A 21,248-nucleotide genomic window follows, 5' to 3' on the forward strand; every position below is an offset into this window, starting at 1 on the left:
ATTTTTAAGGACACTTGACTGCACCATATAGATTCCCCCCGATTGTTCAGAGCTTGATGTGTGTAGTACATCATTGTTTAGCGTACCCATGACCTATGTGATTTTGTGAATAAGCAAGTATTGAAAAACATGTAAAATATCGTCCGCCTGTCTTTTGGAGGCTTGCATTATTATCCCGTAGCAAGATCAAAAACATACTATGTAAATCATGTAATACAACAGTAAGTACACAGCAATGGGTGAGCATTGAAATCCTGAAGAATGGAAAGCAACTAGATGGAATAGAGAAACATGCATAAAATGCTTAAAAAAGAGAAATGCGAGGATCAACACATGTTTTTCACTAGCTTTTATTCCCCATCCCATGCATCAGCCTGACAGTCTGGTTGTATTCACCCCTTTTTATCATTTTGCAACCTGTCATGTCCCATTTATAGTATATTGGCAGACTGATTCTCAAAGGAAAGAGGGTTTTGTTTACAGACAATTTTGATTATCAGAGAATGGTGTGCTTAGTAATCAGTTATCCTCCCCACATCTTTTTAATCCATCAACACTTAATGTGGGGAGAAAACGTATGCAATTGTGCATGTATGTAGGTAGGTTTGTATTGAACAAAACCCCAATTAAAGGGGGCCACCTGGAAAATTTCTCTGTGTATGTCATCTTCCAATTTGTACTACATTTGGAAGAATTCTCAGGCAGAAAGTTGGTGATCAGATCTCATCAGCTTACCATAACTAACAACTGCATCTGCTACCAGCGTGCCAGGAAGGAAGAACTATCACCCATCTATTGAGGATAAAGACAGTATAGAAAATTCTGAGAAATATAAATTGTTTATAGTTACTCCATTTGAATCCAAATGTGTTCTCAGTAGCTGACAAACAGGTCTTATAAATCCAAGAAGGCTTTTTTAAAGACCTTTTCTGCTCTGTGTCCACACAGAAATCTTTCCTAAGATTTTTTTACTAAGCGATCGGCCTGTCGGAGCGCTCAAATGAAGTGAAATCTACCTCTGGCAATAGCTCCTTTGATGCAGTTATGTGGACCGTTCTGCTTCTGTCTTTCCTTAGCTGTGGTGCTCAGTCATCTTTTTGTACTCTTCTAGAGAGCTGCAATGGGTAGCTGAGTAAATAAACTTGTAATAGACATGCATCCTTCATTTTGTTTCCTAATTTCTCAAGTAGGAATTAATTAGAGCTAAATACTCTCGGCAAAACAGTTTCTCTGGTAGCCTTTATCCATAGGAGACAGAATTTTAAATGGAATAGTATATTCATGGCCACAGTATTTCAGCTTCCATTGTAGCTAGAAGTTGTAAACTCTTAATGTTTTCTTGATTTATGATAGAGGTAATTCTATTAAAAAAAAAAAAAAGCTAGACTAACTGTTTATATTTGTTTTGTCAGCCAAAGACTAAAAGTCTTTCCGGTTAGCCACTATTCTTAAGTAAATATTTTTATTCCTAGAGAAAATGAAAACTGTATTTTTTAAATATGAAAGTACTCATTCAGTAGTTTCTACTAGATATTCCTTAATCTGTTAACCAAATCCTAATGTTCCAAAACCTTGCAGTTTTCACCCTGCTAACAAAAGGGCCCTGTATGTATTAATACAGTTTTCATGTATTATCAGCATATGAAGATTTTGATTAATTGGTACAAAATACTTGATCAAGAGAATGCCTTTCAACAACATCATTTTAAGGCCCTTAACTTTTTAAATATGTTACTGTATTTAAGGAGCTTGCATGTGGATTGGGGAATTTAAAAATAACTTGAAGAAATTAAATTTGAGCTTAACATTAAAAGTATATGAGTGAGTCATTTTAGGTATGAGGTTAATCAAAATAAATTGTTCTCGTCTAGCTTATTTGCTGTCCACTAGAGGACAGCACTGCTTTTGTATCTGAATGCTGTAAAGTGAAAAATATGTGCAGCATTTTCTTTGAAAAACAAACAGGAACCTTCTGAACCAGTTGTTTAAACAGAAAACATTTAACATTTTAAAAACTAACCAAACAGAAGAATATCTTTGATTTGAAAGATCTCTGAGAAAGTTTAACATTTTAATGTATTTCTGTAAGGTAACCTCTTTTCTTGGAATTAAATAATTTTTCTGCAAATTAAAATTCATAGCCCCTTTTTAAAATGGACTGTAATTCTGTAATTCTCTAATACTTATATTAAACATCTGATTCTTTAAGTAAAATAAAAAGAACAGACTCAATAAGAAAACAAAATAGATCAAGTATTACAAATATAATTTTCTAGATGTGAGGACCAAATATTTTGAGTCAAGCTTTTAGCTTATTGACATTTTGGGGAGGAGATATAAATACCTACATATAAAAATGCTGAAAATTTTGTACTAAAGGTAAATTTGGAGGATGATAAAAATTCATGCAGCATCTTTTTGAACATGTGGAGTAGTGCTATGTATTAGACTATAAGTTAAGAAGACTCACTAGTATTCCTGCATTTTTGTTAGAGGTACAGTGCAACACTTGCAACTGAGGACAAACTCAAAATCTCTTTTGTCAATAGAACTAAAAATGGTAAAAATATAGTACAGATTTGATTACAATTTATTTTACAATTTTATTATTTCATTAAACCCCAAAATAGTTAATACTGGAAATAATTACATTATGGCAACAAATTGGGTATTTTGAACAATTTTTTATTGTAAGATAGTGTTAAAATAGTATGAAATGTACTGGAAAAAGAAAACATCAAATTTTTGTAATATGATTCTTGAGGTAAATATTAACTAAATTTTATTAGTAGCAGCCAATGTTAAACGAAGTTTCTTTGCTGAGAGATTAAAATCACCAGATTAAGAAAAAGATCCTTCTTTTTGTGAGTGTATTTCTGCTTATGTTTGAGTATTAAGATTACTCTATCCCCAGGTCAGAACCAATACATAGTAATGCTATTCTGAATACTTCTTTTTCATGTGCTAAGGCTTACTCAAAGAACGAATAAAAGTAATTAGTAATTTAGCCAATTTTTAGTTGAAATGTTAATTATAAAGTTAAGCCTGTACATAGATAGAATTTATCAGAGTAAGGTGAAGATTCAGAGGACTGAAACTATAAACATTTTTGTTGCCCAGTTGGTACACTGGAAGATGCTTCATAGTTTTTCATTCTTATATTTACAAACTGAAGACTAATTCACAGCAGTATTTCTTTCCCCTTTGAATATATTCATTGCATAACTTGATTACACATTTGTCAACTTTGCACTAATTATTTTTCTACAGCTAGGGCAGGGCATTGCATCTTCTGATCGTCTTTCTTACTAATAGGATTCTGTCTGCTTCAGCAGGCAGTAATTGAAGGCTTCATGTACAAGATTTAAAGAAAGGGTGGAGAAAAAAAAAGTTTTTGCCTTCATGGGCCATTTTCACTGTTTCTGGTAAGCAATAGAACAGAAAAAGAAGAAAATTTGGCTTGAATAGAAAAAGCAAAGAAGAAGGAGAGCGCCCGACAGGAGAGAACGTATGTGTTAGTGCTGTTGAATTATGCGTAACAAAGCCTGCTCTGCTGTAAACACATGTCCCGATAGTGAGGGTTCAGGTGTAAATTTACTTTCTCAAATGCTGAATTTTAAAGAGCAGATTTTGAGTGAGTTACTCTGTTGCTGTCTCTTCACTGGCATGGAATTTTCATAACCTTTCCCCATAAAAATCCTTCTCCTGTTTATTGTGGCTATCTACAAATAAAGGGAAAATAGCTTCTAGTCATCGTTACAAAGCCAGTGTTTGGCAAATGCTGTCACATTGCAGTGTCTGATGCTCTGTGTTTTCCCTTGATATCAACTATAAATCAAATATTTTTGTGTGATAATCATTAACAAATCTTATTTTCATGGTAAGTGACCAAGAATATGTACTTGATTTTTAACTCTTGAAAGACTGAATGACTTTCTAAAATTATACAGTACTTTATTGATGTTGATTTAGAATTTGATTCTTAGTATGTTTTTCCTTACCTTGTCACAGGTACTACATTTATGTAAAAATAATCTATTAACTCCTTCTCTTTTTTTCCATGTCACATAGCCTTAGGATAATTAACATTCTTTTAAAAAAAAAAAATTTGGAAAAATTTAGAATATGCAAATATATCTCATTGTTATGTTTCTAATCTGTCTTGATTTTTTAAATGGGAAAAGTATTAACGGCTGCAAATCATTCTGAATATTTTTAATTACGTTAAAACAGTTTTAGAATTAATATTATCACAGAAAGAAAACTACAAAACAACTGCAGTATAGCAGAAACAACCTTCCTGAAATTGTTAGTAAATATTTGGTTCTGGTTTCTGAATGGTATTGTCATTTACTTTCCTATTTTTTCATATTCACTGATGCATCCTTTGTTGCAGCAAAACCATGCTGATAGTATAATGCCTTATGTTAAGAGTTGTCCATACAAAAAATTATTTCTTTCGGATCTACAACCAACCAATTTACAAGCTAGATTTTAATCTAATATAGTGCAGTTTCTAAGGCTTATTTCAGTCTATCAATTCTGATTGGGTTTATTATCTCTTTTAAATTTTTTTTGTATTCAAATTCTAACCTTTAAGGCAGTATCAAATTTCAGAAAAAGTAAAAAATAATTACTGACCTTGTGGGAAAAATAAGTTTCTCACAAAGAATAAATACCTACTATAGAGAGTGATTTAATTTTTGCTGCTGAAAGGGGTTTTTTAATGGCTCTCTGGTCTAAGTATTCAGTGGAGCACAAAACACATTTTGGAAAATCCACATGGGCTTATGATAAGGGTAAGCATATAAATGCAGTAACATGTACTTAGTCGGAGAACACCTATTACCTAAATCCTTCAATGACAGTATATTTAAAACATCTAAATAATTAGCAAGTCAGTTTTACTGATAGTGTCTTCTAACCAGAAGTCAACTGCTTCATCCTTATATAGCTGTATTCAATTTCAGAGATTGTATAAGCATATTTATATTATAGCTCTCTTTAGAAACAAAACTATATTCCCTGCTTTAAGGAACAGATTTCAATTTCTGAAGTTCAAAATCAGTGGTAAACCCGTTGTGTGGTTGCACTCTAATTTAATGGTGAACTAAGTCATCCCGTTCTATTCCAATCCTTTTTACACTAAGCGATTCCAGATAGGTGACCATTGATACAAACCGATTAGCTACTGCTAGTTATGCATACTAACACTTTGTGTAAAATTACCCAAGTATCAGACCCTTTGCATCTTGCTAACCACATACAAACCCAAATTTTACTGATTTTACGTGTTTTCTTCAGAGGTATGGAAAAATATTATTGATCCTCGATGTGATTTTGCAAATCCACATGTAAAATATCAAAGCAAAACTCATCACTGGTGCTTTGGGCTGCCTTGGCTTTCACAGAACTGACTTTGTATCACTTTCAGGTTTTAATAAAAGAGAGTAAAATCAAGCCTCGGGGCTATGAAACACAGCAGGAGTGCCAACTACCAACCTATTTATGTGCATACTCAGACATAATCTGCTTCTATGTTGTCCCAAGACACAACTGTTAAGTAAATAAAGTGACTAATAAGACTATTGTTTCTATAATTATCCCCCTGTCAAAATCAACAAGAGAAATAGCGATCTTCTACATCACAGTGCAAATAGATGAAATCATTGCTGTAACTAGCTAAGTAGCTAATTTTTGTAGTAGTAACGTTGTTTTAGAACCTCCTATTAAAGGGAGAGGTCTTTGAAGGTATCTATAATCCGGACAAAAGAAATAGATTGACCTGTGATGGGTGACATTAGAGAAGTGTTCCATGTTTCCTTAATTAGTATAATGTGTTATGAGATTTTGATATGCTTAGTTTAAAAAGAAAAAAGACAGAAATTACTTCTCGTTTAAAGAGAACCTGCTTCCTGCTTAAGTGGCTAATATTTTAATTAAGTCTGGAGTGAAGTTTTTTGAGTATCTCCTGATAAACTCCCTCCTTTATGTTGATGGTAATTAAACAGATCCCCAAGGGCTTGGGTAGGTGCTTTGCGAGGCCCATGCTAATTGTCAGACATGAGACACTGACCAGTTGGTTTGCTCTTGAATAGCCGACAGCGTGCTGTCAGCCCAGCAGTTTGATTTTTCTGTATTGTGAGCTGTTGTCAGGGCTAACTGGGTCCTATTGTGGCTGAAGATGTTGCGCAAATTGAGGCAGATGGCTCTGATTCAGACACGTGTCATTCAGAAAGAGGAGAGGAGATTGGCCCTGCAAAGTGGGGTCAGACTGGGTCACAGACCTGCTCTACACTTGTTAGTGTTTTCAAAAGCCCATGTGCAGCAACTTTGTTGTTGTCAGGTCACCAAGGGGGGGAAAAAAAGGGAAAGGGGGGCAAAAAAGCATGGTGTGCTCCTTGTGGAAGATGGAAGACGAGGCTGTTGCCATCCTTTTCTGTTGCCATCCTCTTCCTTACCGTCTCTTGGGCCTGCCTGTGCATGCAGAATGAATTAACAGGATTGACAGAAGTTCATTGTGCCTAAAATGGCTTTTCAGTCAATTGTGGTGCTTAAAAGGCTAGTTTTGCTTTTAATTCCATGTAATTAGTGGGTTCTTCATGTCTTGGAATTTAGTAATGGTGCATTAGTCCTAACTTTTGCTTATCTGGTTGGCTGGAGAGAGGGGTTTGCTTGCTTTCTAGGGTTTTTAGTAATTATAAAATATTTAGAAATACTGGCCACATTTCTATTATTATATATTCTGGAGATAAATTCACAGATGGAATGATTTGATGTCTTGCTGTTACCATCATTTCAAATTATCATGTTGGATCTTTATAATTTTTAATATTTTTAGTTGGAATTAATTCCCAAGATGACAGGAGGATACACTTTTCTGAAAGTAAAACAATTTGACTTTTTGGAACTGTTCTACTACATTTAGCATAGTTGCATTTTCTTTGGGGCACCAAATAATGATAGTTATCCATGGAAAACTCCACACAGCTGAATTCAAGTTGCCAATGTGCACTAAAATAGTTCTTGAGTATTGTAGATGAACTGAAGAATCAGAATTTACATTAAAATTTATTTAAATAGATTTTATTGTTTGCACTATTAAATACACAATTTTGCATGATACTTTTTTGTCCTTAAATGCAAAAATATTTACACAATGCTGAACTAATTCTTTCTGAAGAATTTATGGAGGTTTTTATGGTTTATCCCCCGAAATGCATTAATGAAATTGGAGGCATTTTATTATATTTGAGCTCATTTAACTTTTGCAGAAAGAGATATTAGTAGTCTTTGACCTTAAGATCCTCAGTGATTTTTCTTTTTTCTTTTTTATTTTTCCTTCCTCCTCCAGATTTGCAGCTAAAACTGTGCACAGTGGGTCACTGATGCTAGTCACAGTGGAGCTGAAGGAGAGCTCTACAGCACAGCTCATCATAAACACTGAGAAAACCGTGATTGGTTCTGTTCTGCTGCGGGAGCTGAAGCCTGTCCTGTCCCAGGGGTAACCTGCTTACATCTGGACTTCAGAATCTGGCACACAACAAAAGTGCCTGGCATCCACTACTGCTGCCTTTCATTTATAATAATAGCCCTTCCATCTGGCAGTGGGGGAAGAATACACTCTTGACATTCTTGTCTTCTGCTTTAGAATGCTAGTGTGTATCTATCATGTATGCAAGTCCTTTCCTTTTTTTTCCTGCTTGCTAACCAAAGAACATATATTTTACTGTCAGTTATCTGCGCTTTTAAATGTATTTCCCATTTGTTCTACCCTAGTCTTTCCCTCTCCGCTCCCTTCCCCCACTACCTTTCTCCCCCAATCAGTTTTCCCCACTGTAGTGGACAAATACTAGATAATAAAGTTCAAGGGAAATCACAGTGCTTGAAAAGTGAGTTAAAATGGCATGTAGGTTCCAGCAACATATACAATAACTACAGAGAGGTTTTGTTGCTTAAGTGTAAAAATGCAATAGGTACAGCAAAATGGTGTTTGCTTTTTGGAAGTGCTTGTAAACCTGAACTTGTCTATTAAGAATATTGTTCCCACCTACTGCCATTTTCTCAAATATTCTGTTAAGATGCCAATAAAGTAGTGCTATGAGCAGAGGCTTCCTCTTTCTTGTTTTCGTAGACAACTGAAAATTATGATCGCCACTATTGTATATAACTGGTTAATTAAACTAAATACTAACAAGGTTGGACACTACATATGCATCAGCAAACTGTTCTTGTGAGTAGCCAGCATTTGTGCTCTTATTGTAATTTTCTGCTATGCAGTTACATTTTTGTTAATAAACAAAGCCAGTAATTGCCTATTTTCAAATTGGCCCATTCATAAAATACTGATTGAATTATTAGAAATTAGTATTATATGAAACACTGATTATTAGACTACTGTGGCAAATACTGTCATCTAGCTTAATAAATTCTTCAGATCTTTGCTTCAAATTTCTATTGTAAACTGAGATTAAAATGTGTCCCACCGATGCATAAACCAGGGCTCAAGGCAAAGAGAAATTCATAACCATATCTACAGAACTAGGGCTAAGACTGCCAACAGCTGTGCAACCTTTGTTGCACCCAGTTTTCTGCCTGTAGTCTGCGTGTCACTCATTTTGACCTTCCCATCACATTCTGGTTACATGATAGGACTGAAGATGCTGAGCTTTGTCATTTCATATCAGTTCTCCTCACTTCCAATGTGGCTTTTCCTAGTAGCTCATGCCTCTGCTGCAGGTGTTTTCGTGATGCAGAGAAGATACTCGGATAACTCTACCCTTGCTCCATCACCAGGACCCTTGTGGTCCTTTGATGCTAAGTGGTGCTGTTTTGGTTTAGCTTTCTGGATGATAGGAAATACCGCTTCATCAGAAATGTTGCATTACTGCACACTGGAAAAGTCTTCTAAAATTTTCTACTAAAATTTGGTAGAACTAAAAGGTAGGTCCAAAGTGTAGCCGAGTTTATTGGCAAATTTTAAAGAGGGGTTCATTTTTTTACTTATTTAAGTTGCACTTCTGTAAGAAATGTAGTTCTAGGTTTTGCTAGCACACAAAATATGCTGGTACTTCTCAGACAAAGAAACAAGGATCTTATACCCTCAACAGAAATGTACATGTTTTTAACCAACATTCACAGTATTTTATGCTAATCCTGCAATAAGTTTTTTCTTGAATTACAGTTTTCAAGTGTGATGTAAAAGTTATTCAAACAGATGGAAAATTATTCACTTCAGAACAGAGAAAATGCAGGTTAGTCTAGATGGTATTTGATATTAAGGCTCAGTGAGAAGGTGGTGACTTCCTGAGAAAAGACTGAACTGCAAAAACAAACAAGAATTGTTTCTTGTACCACAGTATAGATCAAAGGAAAGCATATTAATGCTATGTAAGTCACATATGTTGCTGAGTAATTTCTGCCCCCCTAGAGTACTTTATACATTTTAATAGTGAAGCCCAGAAACTTGTGTATAGTAAGGATATTTGGGAGTTTCTGGTATTAATTCACATTTTGCAACACTCTGTGACTGGACCACATGGTCCAGTGGTTCAATAACTCTTGGTACAGGCATCTGGACTGACAGATTTTGAAAATTTATTTTTATTTGAAAATTTATGCTGCCTTCCCCAAATAGTAATTGAAAACTTATTTAAAATTTTAAAAATTATTATTTTTAATTATTAAGTAGTAATTTGGGGAGAAGATTTCTTTAAAGACAGATATTTAAATCGTTAAATGCCTCTGCATGTAATAAAGCTCATCTCTTCAGGAACCTAAACCTGAGCACATGTAAGTGTCTTACATTAATAGTGGAAGTTGCACTTGATCATAATTAATCCAGTTAGCAGTAGTTAACAATAGTTTCTTGGTTTTGCTATGTATCATTTTTATTCACTTTCTTTGATACTTTTCATTATTTATAGAGGCATCTTAAAGGTTATTAGGATATGAAGTAGAATGACTAGTCTAAATTGCAATCTAGAATTCACTTCAGAGTGACTTGCTTGTACTAGGTAGCAGCAGCTACTACCTCTATGGGCTTTTCAGTCAGGAGCCACACACTGAGAACCACCTGGCTTCAGCAAGAATCTAGACCTGGGCACCCTTGGAACGTTCCTGGATGCGCAACTTGGCATGCCAGGAGCAACGCTGAAGCATAGTATTGCAGTACTGGTGAGGTGAGTTTTGCTAAAACGGTTAGGGAATTGTGTCGCGGTGTAGTTTAGGGACCAGGAGGTAAGGGTTAATTACTTAAATTGTGAAGGGTTCAACCACAATGGAACCTCCAGAAATATGGGAAAACCAGTAACAACTACGAACTGAAATATTGTAAATAGGAAATTTGGGTATAATTTTATTAACTGTTTAATTAACTCATGCCCAAGGAAGTGAAACTCAAAGAGACTCCAAGAGTATTGTGATCTAGTTCAGGCCATAAACTGATGCCAGTAATTATGGGTTGAAGAATTGCATATCAAGGGCAAACATATGAGAAAGTTTCGGCATAGTGAGAGATTGACAGTTTACCTCTACTTTGCTTGCTGCTTGTTTCCACACACCCATATATTCCCCCTTGTGAAGAGGAAGAGTTTGGGGGTTTTTTTCTTTTTTTTATTTTAAATAATAATTTTCAGATGTAGTTATTCCAAAATAACTCCAACCATTTGTAAAGAATAGGGTACAGGCAGAATATAAACATAGGCTTGATGCATGACAGTCAAAATAACGATTTTTTTCCTCTTATTTTCCTTTCACATTTTATGATCCTTCATAAATGGATAATATCTTTTTTCCTGCATACCCTGCTTTAATTCCAGTAACTAATTTCTAAAGAAAAATACCAGAAATAGAAATGGGTCTAGAGCTAGGAACAAATAATGGAAGATATAAATAGAATACCATGTGAAAGGATAGTGGAAATAATTAAAGTGTTTTTAGAGCAGGGACATGATACAGTATATGAAATAATGAATGGCATAGAAAAGACAAATTGGGCTTTCCTGATGATATTTTCTACTAACTCAGGAACAAGATGGCATTCTGTAACATTTCTAAAGCAATATATGTAAATAGAAGGAAGAAATTTAACTTTTTTTTCCCCTGTCTTTAAACACAACATGTACTTAAGCTCTGGTCATCCACTGTCACAAGATAATACAGTGTTTACTAAAAGTGGAACAAGACTGGAAACGCACATTAGCAAAGGAATATAGAGGTATGTGTTGGATAGGATACAAAAACACATAAGGGCTCTAGATCTTCTTGATCTGAGGCTTTGGCTAATTACTGATATTTGGTGATAGGATGAAATCCTTCTGCACACTTTGTTTTGCAATAGTCCATTACAGTTCTTTGTTAAAAATATTCAATTACTGAACTGTCTAGTTTTGCATACAATATCGTATATGCTTGAATTAATTTTAACTTAGCACTTAAATGCCCTAACAAGGATTCTGGTATGCAATGTATGAGTAAGTTGAATCCTCCCAAGACCTTATCTGACTTTCACTGTGTGCCTGAAACAAGCATGTGAGGATTGGACTCTGTTCCCTTTATTATCTGCTTGTCTTCCTCCCTTTCCCTATATTTGTTTCTTTTGTCATAAAGTGTGTGTATTTTATAACACGTGTTATATTAAATGTTTTGTGGTGCAGACACCAGGCTTTGCTGTGTTTGCATAGTGTGGTTTCATTGCTGATAGGAGGCTTTGTGCACAACCCTGATGCAAGCAATGCTTCTGTCCAGGTTATTTTCCTCTTATTTGATATACTAGGACTTTGTGTAGCACAGTCCAGTGAACCTGTTTCGAAGAGAAAGAGATGGTGAACACCACTGCATTTCCAGTCCCACAGCTACCTGGTTTTGCTTCAGAAGGTACAAGGTGAACTACTCTTCAGGGGTTAGTAACCCTGACTGTACTGCCCCAAATCTTGATCTGCTTAAATCCCTGTGTACGTTCTGGTGCATATACACATACTTTACAAATAGCGTTACTCTAAACTCCTTTTTACCATTGTGCACATACAGGAGAGAGAGCAAAAATTATGTCTGCTGGCTTCCACCACTGCTTTTCCAGTCCTCTCCAGGTCCCAGCCTGTTCTCACCCTGTTCCTGGCAACATGCCTCCTCCTTTGGTCTCCTTTCCCAGACATGGCTTTTGGGGGAAAGGAAAGGGGACAGCAGCTCTGCCCTTAGCACAACCTAATAGAGCATATATGTTGTGAGTCAGCATCCACACCTCCATGTCCCCCTCTGGCTCGGACCTGGTTCTTCTCCTTGATGGGAAAGATTTGGACTAAGCCTTGCAAAAACAGCTGACCTTCAAGAAAGAGCAAGAGCTGTTGGTGCGCTCGGGTCCTTCTCACTCTCCCACCCTGTAAAATTGCTGGGGGGCAGTGGAAAGGTGGTGAAAGTGGAAAGTCACTAGCCATGGCGAATGGCAGGTGGGTGAGGGAGATGGCCGGTAAAAGTGAGAGAGCGCCCTGGTGCTGCCAGGCTGCAGAGCTCCAGACTTGTCTCGGACCATGGGACACCCACTAGCTCGGGCTTACGGCAGCACGCTGAGTTTGGCAGCTGGAGCAGAGCAGCCAAGGGAGGCGTAGGGAGGGCAGGAGCCTTGGGAGGGGCAGCGTCGGCTCTTCTTCTGCAATGCATCACATCTGACCAAAATAGCTGCCCCTCGTCACCTCCATGCACCACCGGCGGCCACAGGCCATCCACGTTCACAAGGGCGGCCTAGGCAGCCAGGGAGGCTGGCAGATGGTGGTCGCTACAGGTGCCCTGGAGCTGAGGCCTGGTAGCTGTGGCTTCACGGGGACGGTGGAGCGGCCTCTGCCCACCCTGCAGCCACCCAGGCACACCTGGCCTGGCTGGGGTGCCAGAGAGGCCCCCGGGTGCTGGCAGCCTGCCTGGGGAAGGAGGAAGGTGGGCAGGCCGGAGGAGAGGCAGCAAGCCCCTGTTCCTGGGCTGCAGAGCGGGGAGTTGTGCGGGATACTGGCCTCCAGAAAGGGCTGCAGCTTTAATGGAGGTTTGTCATTAAATCAATCCCAAGCATAGGGGAAGTGTGAGCTGAGCAGCCTAGTGCCATACCCGGGAGGCTTTACCTGGGTGTGAGGCCTCCCTTGTCGTGACGGCCTCCACTCTCAGCAACCCTGAGCAGACCTGTGTGAGTGCACACAAGGGCTGCAGCTTCGCGACGGTGGCTGGCTCTGCCTGAGGCACTGCAGACCCCCTAATTTTCTCCTAAATGGTGCCTGGAGGCTTGTACCTAATGTACCTCGCTGCAGAGGACACTTTCCTCTCTTAGCGGATGCTGTTTCACATGCAGAATAATTTGATCCCACGGTATTTATTATTTCCTATCATTTTCATTTTGGTTTGCCCTATTTTGTGTATTTGTGTGAGGTTGTTTAGGCATTTAGTTGCACTCTGCATATGCACCAGCAATGCACAGCGTACCAGCACTTGCTGAACCCCATTTGGAAAGTAGATGGTATTCCTTATGACTCTAAAACATCAGTTGTGAGTGAGGTAGAAGAGATGAAAGAATTACCAATTCAATTATTTTTTTAGACCTTTTTTTTCCAATTTTGGCAAAAAGCAAGTATCCGTCCCACTTGGTACTGTTGATTCCTCCCTCAGCTGCCTTTCTACAAATGTTTTCAGATCCATGCTCTAAAGCGAACCAGCAAGATGATTTGGGTTTAAAGACCTTATAATCTTTTCTGTGAGGCTGCAGTGTGTTGGTGGGGTTTGGGGTTGGTTTTGGTGGTCAGATGATTTCACTGACAGGGGTTGGAGCTCAGCCCTCCAGACATTTGGATTCAGCACAGCTAAGAGGGGGTACAGCCTGGTGAGGTAGAGAGAGGAGCCCCTTTCATTCCTCTTGCCTTTTCCATCTTGACACCATGCCAGAGCAGCACCAAAGTGGCTGCTTCTATCAGAGGGAAAAAAAAGGGCACCTCTGACACCGGGTCCAAAAGAAACTGTTCTGCTCCAGCTGGATCTGCAAGCCTCTACCAATGCCTGGGTTTGGGCAAAGTTAGTTGGTGGCTCAGCTTCACATAACTGAAAGTCATACTGATTTCTGCGCTGTGGTGTAATTGCTTAAAAAAAACATGTTATTTGATAATTAAGATTCTGGAGTGAATTGTGTTCTTTTGGGTTCTTGCACTGTTTCTCCATCAGAGACTTGGTTTCAGCGGTGTGCAGCTGCTGGAGTTGATTTACAGTGCTGCGGCTGTGGCTAGTCATAAATAAATCCTCTTATATAGTTGTTATGAACACCTGTTAGATCATCTGTCAGCAAAGCGCTGTTCACATTTATCATGGTGCGGTAGTTATTTTACCTCAATCCATTTCCAACTGACTCGGCCTCCATCACTGGATTACTATTACCACACCATAATCGCTCGTTTCCACTCCATGTTACAACTTGCAGATAAAAGATTTCACTACTTGGCCAAATTTCATAAATAAAGGAGCAGTTCAGTGCAGTAAAAGTTTATTTTTGTCATCATTTGTCACCCCATTATTCTATAAATCAAATGGAATAGTGCTATTGCTAGCTCAGGCGTTGCTGTCAGCCCTAGGCATGGAAATGGTCCGTTTCTTCTTTTTAGATGAGATGACATGTCTTTCAGACTTAACTGGCTTATGGCTTTGTTTCACCCATTTTATTTTATCACCCCTTCAGAAAAATCCTTGGGGACCCAGAGAGACTAAAGGAGTAAAATGGAATCAGAAAACACAGTAAAACATGCTGCTTTAGCTGTGTTATGTACATTTCCCTCCCCCGCAATCATTCATTTACAAACTCCTCCACAAAAATAATGGATCTGGATATAAACAGCCCCTCAATGCATTCTCTGGCTTTGCGCAGATTTTATCGTTCATGTCAAAACCTTGGGACTAAAAGGGCTCCGGAGAGGGTGCTTCAAAGTCCTGCTAATGCGTCTGCTCCTAAATGGACTTCCCACCTGCCCAGGGATGCGTTGTGGGGTTGTGCTTTTGTTTTGGTCTGTGCCGATGACTTGTATTTTGGGCTCTGAACTGTCTAATAATGTTGTGCTGCACCTTGCTACGTGGCTTCACAACCCAAACCCTCAGGAGATTCCCCTGTGCCTTCCCAGGCACAGCCTTCACAGAAATGTTGTTTGCTTTTTGGTTTTTTAATGATTTCTTAACTCTAGCTATAAAATCTGTTCCTAGTCTGTGCCTTGGTTTTTTGGCCCTGTGTCCATTTACAGACGCTTGGGGTTTGCTTGATTTATTGAGGAGTTAGGAGATGGATCTCAGACTAAATTCTGAAGAACGCAATACTCCTAGGTTTAAAAAGAGCCAGATAGGATGATGATAAAGGGATGGGGTAATAGAAAAGGGTTTATAGTTGATATTATACTTCTGAGTTGGTTCTAATTCAAGTTACATTCTTCATAGTCATTATGTAGCTCATAAATTCAATAAAGTGTTTTACTATTACTATAAAAATGACAGGAGGGGGGTTTTATGTTGTAAGTTTCGTTAGTTGCTCTTCCTGTTTTATGTTGAAGTTCTCAGGCCGTTATGTCATTAAACTCCTTGGAGTCTGAAGGGCTCAGGCCTCTCTGTTCCTTATCACTGGTGCGGTGCCTGCTGTAGGGCAAATGTCTGCATGGACAGTCTCTGTCACCATCACCTTCCTTGTCGATGACTTTTTTCAGTTCCATTTTGGCGTTGTGTTTTCATTCAGAACCCCAGGTACCTGCCTTTGTGAGGAGGCAAGGGGAGTTTCAGGGTAGCTCTGGCCCCGCTTTCAATTCCGAGCTCTGGACATCAGTTCTCACCTGTGGCTGAGCTACTCACGCATGAAAACAGCTAAACCTTCTTACTGCAGTGGATCTTGGGTGTCTGTGGGAAGAGCCTGCTGCCAAAGAGGAATGCTGCACTATGGAAATAAAGTGCCTTTGGAGAGTTCACCCTCCCCTTTGCCTTCCCATAAAAATTTGCTGTGACTTTTCTTCAGCTACCTTCATTGTAAAATTACAAGCTCATCTTGCTTTGAGAGTCTTGTTCAGTTTGGCCATGGGCTAATGCTTGCAAAACAGTCTCTTGTGCGTTTGCTGGGAAGGTCTCTAAAGGCAAATCCAGGAGGGTTTTTGCTTCTTCACTCAGGGGAGGGAGGATTTTTTTCGAAGGCACTGTACAATTTCTGTTATTTCTGCTTCATTAGAGGAAAGAAGCATTGAATATGTGACCCTGGAGCCTTTGCATTCTCCAGATGTTTGCTTTGCACACAAATAATCTGCATGAAAACAGCAACTGCTAATTCAGTGGCCAAAGTGCATCAGGACCCTAATCTAAAACCTCCCAATCCATCCAGCTGTCTGGCATTTGCTATTATAGGGCACCAACAGAGAAATGAGGCTGTGGCTTTATCACTGCACCCTGGGTGACAACTTGATTTTCTGCTTTCACCGCAGGCAGCAGCAGCCCAACATGATGGGGCTGTTAATTTGTGCATTTCATGGTGTCTGTCAGGGGGCCGGGAGAGGAGGGTTTCAGGGGAAGGGAATGGAGCATGTCCCAGCCTCGGAAGCACCTGTCTGCATTGACGGCACAGAGCACTTCTTATTAGTGTGCAGGTCTCTAAATGCAGCCCCAGGATGACAGCCTGGCATTCCCAGCACCCACACAGTGTGACAGGCGCAGGCAGCCGGTCCCATTGTTTGCCCTTGATGAGCATGTCATTAATGGAAATGGAAGAAAGTGAGGGCCACATCAGTATTCAAATAGCCTCCATCCTCTCTGCCATTCAACCGGCTGGCTCAGGCGGCTGCAGATTTCCTTCTGCAGCTCGACTTACACATTTTCACAGATTTATTCCCATTGCATACAAATCCCCTCCATGTAGCTCTGGCCCCATGCCCCCCCACTCCCCTCACATGCACAGACATGTTCTTCATCATCATCTGATCCCCCAAAAACAAAATGGGAGTTCTCCCCTTCCTCCTTGTTTTGTGAATTGCTAAGGTATCATTAGCAAATACTTGCTATTTGCAACCCAGGAAATGGAAGGTGCTATTATTTAAACTGGAAGCATCAAGCAAAGGCCTGATGTATTGTTTGTAATGTTCTTATTTGCGCCCGAGCAACTATTGATGCTTGTCTAGGTGACCTGTTTCTTTATAATAGATTGCAATATATTTGTTTTGGAACATTTCACCTGGTAGGTATGGAGTAAGAGGATTGCAGGCAGAAGGGGAAATAACTAAAAAATCTATATTCCTCCTTAATGACAATCTCACTGGAAACATCAGTGAAGTCACACTGTTCTCCCTCAAAACCCTCTCTCAAAAGTCTCTGCCTTGACAATAGCTGGACCATGGATACCTGGAGACAAATACTCATCTTGCTGGGCTGCACCATCTTAGGCTCTCTGTACCACTCTGATCTCACATGTGCAGTGTGAGCTCTTTGGGGGCGGGTGGTGTGTTGGCCTTCTGTATTTTTATGGCATGGACCATGGCAGGAGCCGGGTTGATGATTAGTGCTCCTGAGCACTCCAGGAAAACAAATAACACGGTATCATATTTCAGCTGGTATGAAGAATGTGGCTTGATCACACTGGCATCCGGCCAGATCGTAAATGTATGTTTCTGTACTTTAGTTTTCTGTTAGTCTGTTTTCGTAATAATATAATTAGTGCTCACAGGGGAGGCTATTGACACTACCACCAGGATCAGTTTGCTCTTTGCAGTATTTCCAAATCGTTCTTGTTACACATCCAACTTGCAGGTCGGATGTGGTACCCCTTGCCTTTTGCCTGCTCCTGTCCTCTCCAACCAGTGATTTAGCCTCAAATCTGAAGCTCTCTCTACTAATAAAGGCTGGAGCCAACAATGAATGAACACTGCTGGGTGATTTCCAGACCTTGTTATATTTTGTAGCCCTCTTTAACCCCAAGTGGCATGGGAGAAAGCGAGCGCTGATATTTTTCATTGGTCAGTTCCAAAACAAATACCACAGGACTAAATAGCAGAAGCAGAGCTGTTGCAATATGTTTTGGTAAGCAAAACCACTGCCAAACCACTGTCCTTCCTCACACTCCTTCCAACCACTGGTCTTGACCCAAAAATCCTTCTGAGATGTGATAGCACTGGGTCTTGGGCATATTTGCCCTAATAGGTGCTTTTCTTCCACCGGTGACTGTGGGAACTGCCCTAGCTCTCTTTCCTGCAGCTTGGGCTTCTGGCAGCAGCACAGTGGTGATGTCCATCCGGTTTTGGCTGCAATCTCTGAGAGCACAATGGTGAAACGGTTGGGTTCACATTTAGGTGCCAAAGGTGCATCCCAACGCTATGACCTGTGCGAGCATGGGTGCATCCTCTTGCCTCAGGCCCTTCTGCTTCCTCTGCTCATCTGCCTTTTGCTGAACAATTTGGACTACAGAATATAAGGCAGGATGGTGCCTTTCTGTCAGTGTGTACAATACTTTGTGCTATAGCGCTCTGATTTCAGTAGGAGCCTCTAGGTGTTGCTGTAATATAAATAATAATTGTCTTCAGGGATTAGTTCAAAGAGGACAGTTGAAGTTGAGTGAGACCAAGAGGAGAAACCCATGAGTTCTCATGTTTAGAATTATTAATAATTTCTGTGTGGTTTAATAATTCAATGAATTGCAGGGACTGCGTTTATCAGTCTGCCTTTAGCTCAAATTGAAAAAAAAAGAAGGCCTTTACATTGTTTAGTTGCTTGAAGGCAATCAACCAGAGGCTGCTCTTCCTTCATCAAAAGCACACCTAGAAATGGCTGTAAGGATATGCTGATAACTTTGAAATTAAAGCCAATGGTGGTATTACAGCAAGTCAACATAACTTGACAGCCAACAACAAAACAGGGGGCAAGTGGCTCTTCTAGAAAAAGTGGAAAATTTTCAAAACATTTTGAAAAAATGGAAACATTGTGTTCTAGAAACCAAAACATCACCATCTTTGATATCAGTAATAGTATTTTATGTGGCAACCATCCTGCAACAGCTTCTTGCATAATATTATCAGGGACAACAGGGATAAATGAAGAAAAACAGTAAATCCTAATCCAGAGGGGCCAGCTGCTGTTTTGCTTTTAAAAGTAAGCCCCCATCTTTTTACAGGTAATTTAGGAGATGTGACAGATGTGTATCTAACATGGTATCAGGAGGAAGAACCAACAAACAGAGAATAAACATTTATGTAGAAGAAGTTTATGGGGTACATTTTCAGAAGTGATGAGTAATTTTAAATGCATCCCATGTCATTGGTGATTATAGACAGCACCTGATTTTCTCAGTTCAATTAATAGTCCTCTGAGAAGCAAATCCCTAGGCCATCTTCAGTTGGACACCTTAAAAGCAGAGACAAACGGAAAGTCTGCATACTTCTGTACCCAAAATCTTGCAGATAGGGAAGGTCATCTAACTGCAAGTTTGGTCAGGAATGCTGCTGTCTTAAGCAGATGTTAGCTGCTCTAGGTAAAATCGTGGCAGCTCCATTTGTATCACCTTGACTTGCCATGGAGCCATCCATATTGTGCTTTACTGCTTATGCCTCATATGAGTTCAGTGGAAATGAGAAGACGTAAATAGTTTATTTTCCTTGGAGTTGAACAAGTCCAGGGTAGATTTTCTCTTTGGCTATGCAATTTAGAAATTTTGTGGATAACAGCCAAAGAACAGTTCTGGATTTGTCACCTAGGGAGCAGATCTGACTGCATGCACATGCATACAAATGCACATACAACAGTGCACCATGAGCAAGAGGACAGTTTCACAGTCAGCATGCAGCGTTTTAGCTTACTAGGCCTGTATGCTCTGCTCTCCAGGGAAAATATTACTTTCCCTGTATATATGGTATCACAAAAGTCCAGCTTTGTGATACAGAGGCTGTATCATTCCTACATGGAAAATAATGTAATAGACTTTAGTTAACATGCAAACAGTTGTTGCAATACCTAAAAGACCCGTGGGAAGATGAAGGAATAGCTTGATCCCCATGCCTGTGATGGATAGCAAGTAATGTAGCAAGGTTCAGATTAGGCACAGGAAAGCTATCGCATACTAGGGAAAGTGCAGCCACAGAGCAGTCTGGCTGGAGAGGTTGTGGAGGCTCCAGAACTAGAAATTATTGCAAGTTAAGCAAATATCTGCCAGGAATGACGTACAGTACAGCTGATGCAACTTTAGGACAGAGATGAGATTATTTCCAGTCCTTTTTTTCCTGTAAATATCTAAGGAATATTCAAAATTTAGTTGACTTTTCATCCTAGATACTGCTTGCTTTGGTTTATGTACTTGGACAATGTCACTAGGAAACAAAAAAATTTTTGCTCAGTTGATTTCTGCTTTGCTCTTTCCCATGCTTCCATCTTCTGGCCAAGTTTCTGCCTTTCATTTTCTCTGGTCTGTGAAGTGGTCAAACACACAATTCGATGTGGGGTTGCATATATTTTGCATTAAGATTACCTACCTTCCTGTACTCAGATAGTTGCTACAAAGTGGTAGCCACCAGCCACTGATTTTTATACCACTAAGTACTGTTGGCTTCTGTCTTTTCAGAGGAACAAAACAATTCTGTGGTTGATCTCCATAGCACAATATCTGCCTGTTTTGCTGTCCAAAACTCTATGCTTCTCAGGAGGTGTAAAAGCTTTGTAAAGAAGAATTAAGCAGTAGCATAGCACAGTCTCTACTACTAATTTTCTGTAAGCACATATATTTCACTGTTGCTACATTCCATCATAACTTTCTCAACAACATCTCTGTGCTATCTTCCTTTCTCAGGGCCCTATTGGTAAAGCAGGTCTTTATAGCTTGGCACTCATTTTGATTGCGTCAGCTTTTCTGTGCATCTTTCCACTCAAAAAGTTGCAGTTTGTTTTCCAAGTACTTGGTATGTTTAAAGTAAACGATAAGTAAAAACCTGTTCTTTTTAAAGACTCGGGCAGACATTTGTCATTTATGTTGGGTTTTTTTCAAAGCCAACTGTGCAGAAAGTTTGGGACTGAATTTCCAGTGTTCCTTTAATGTTGTTGGGTTTTTATTGCATATTTTCCTCCAAGACTTCATGCTTGCCTTCAATTTTCATAATGTGTGGAGCACATTCATCCATCTTCTCTTACCATTTTTTCCTTCTGGAGTTTTAATAGCTGTAAGCAGAGTTTTCAAGGAAGTCTCAGTTCATTGCTCCACTTCTGAAGGCAACTCCTCTGACTGAGTTGCAGAGCACAAG

At 39.3% G+C, this 21,248-nt stretch overlaps 1 protein-coding gene across 1 annotated transcript in view; it reads left to right on the plus strand.

Annotated features, from left to right (window-relative positions):
- The window catches only part of AP3B1 (adaptor-related protein complex 3, beta 1 subunit), a gene marked incomplete at its 5' end in the record, with an annotated part of 100,090 nt that extends 92,107 nt beyond the window's left edge, over window positions 1–7,983 (plus strand). The window contains one exon of the mRNA XM_010289444.1: window positions 7,355–7,983. Coding sequence (XP_010287746.1) covers window positions 7,355–7,508 — 154 coding nt within the window. The remainder of the gene's footprint in view (window positions 1–7,354) is intronic.
- Window positions 7,984–21,248: the final 13,265 nt, after the last annotated feature.

Source organism: Phaethon lepturus, unplaced genomic scaffold (assembly GCF_000687285.1).
Source record: "Phaethon lepturus isolate BGI_N335 unplaced genomic scaffold, ASM68728v1 scaffold7646, whole genome shotgun sequence".
Lineage (NCBI taxonomy): Eukaryota > Metazoa > Chordata > Aves > Phaethontiformes > Phaethontidae > Phaethon > Phaethon lepturus.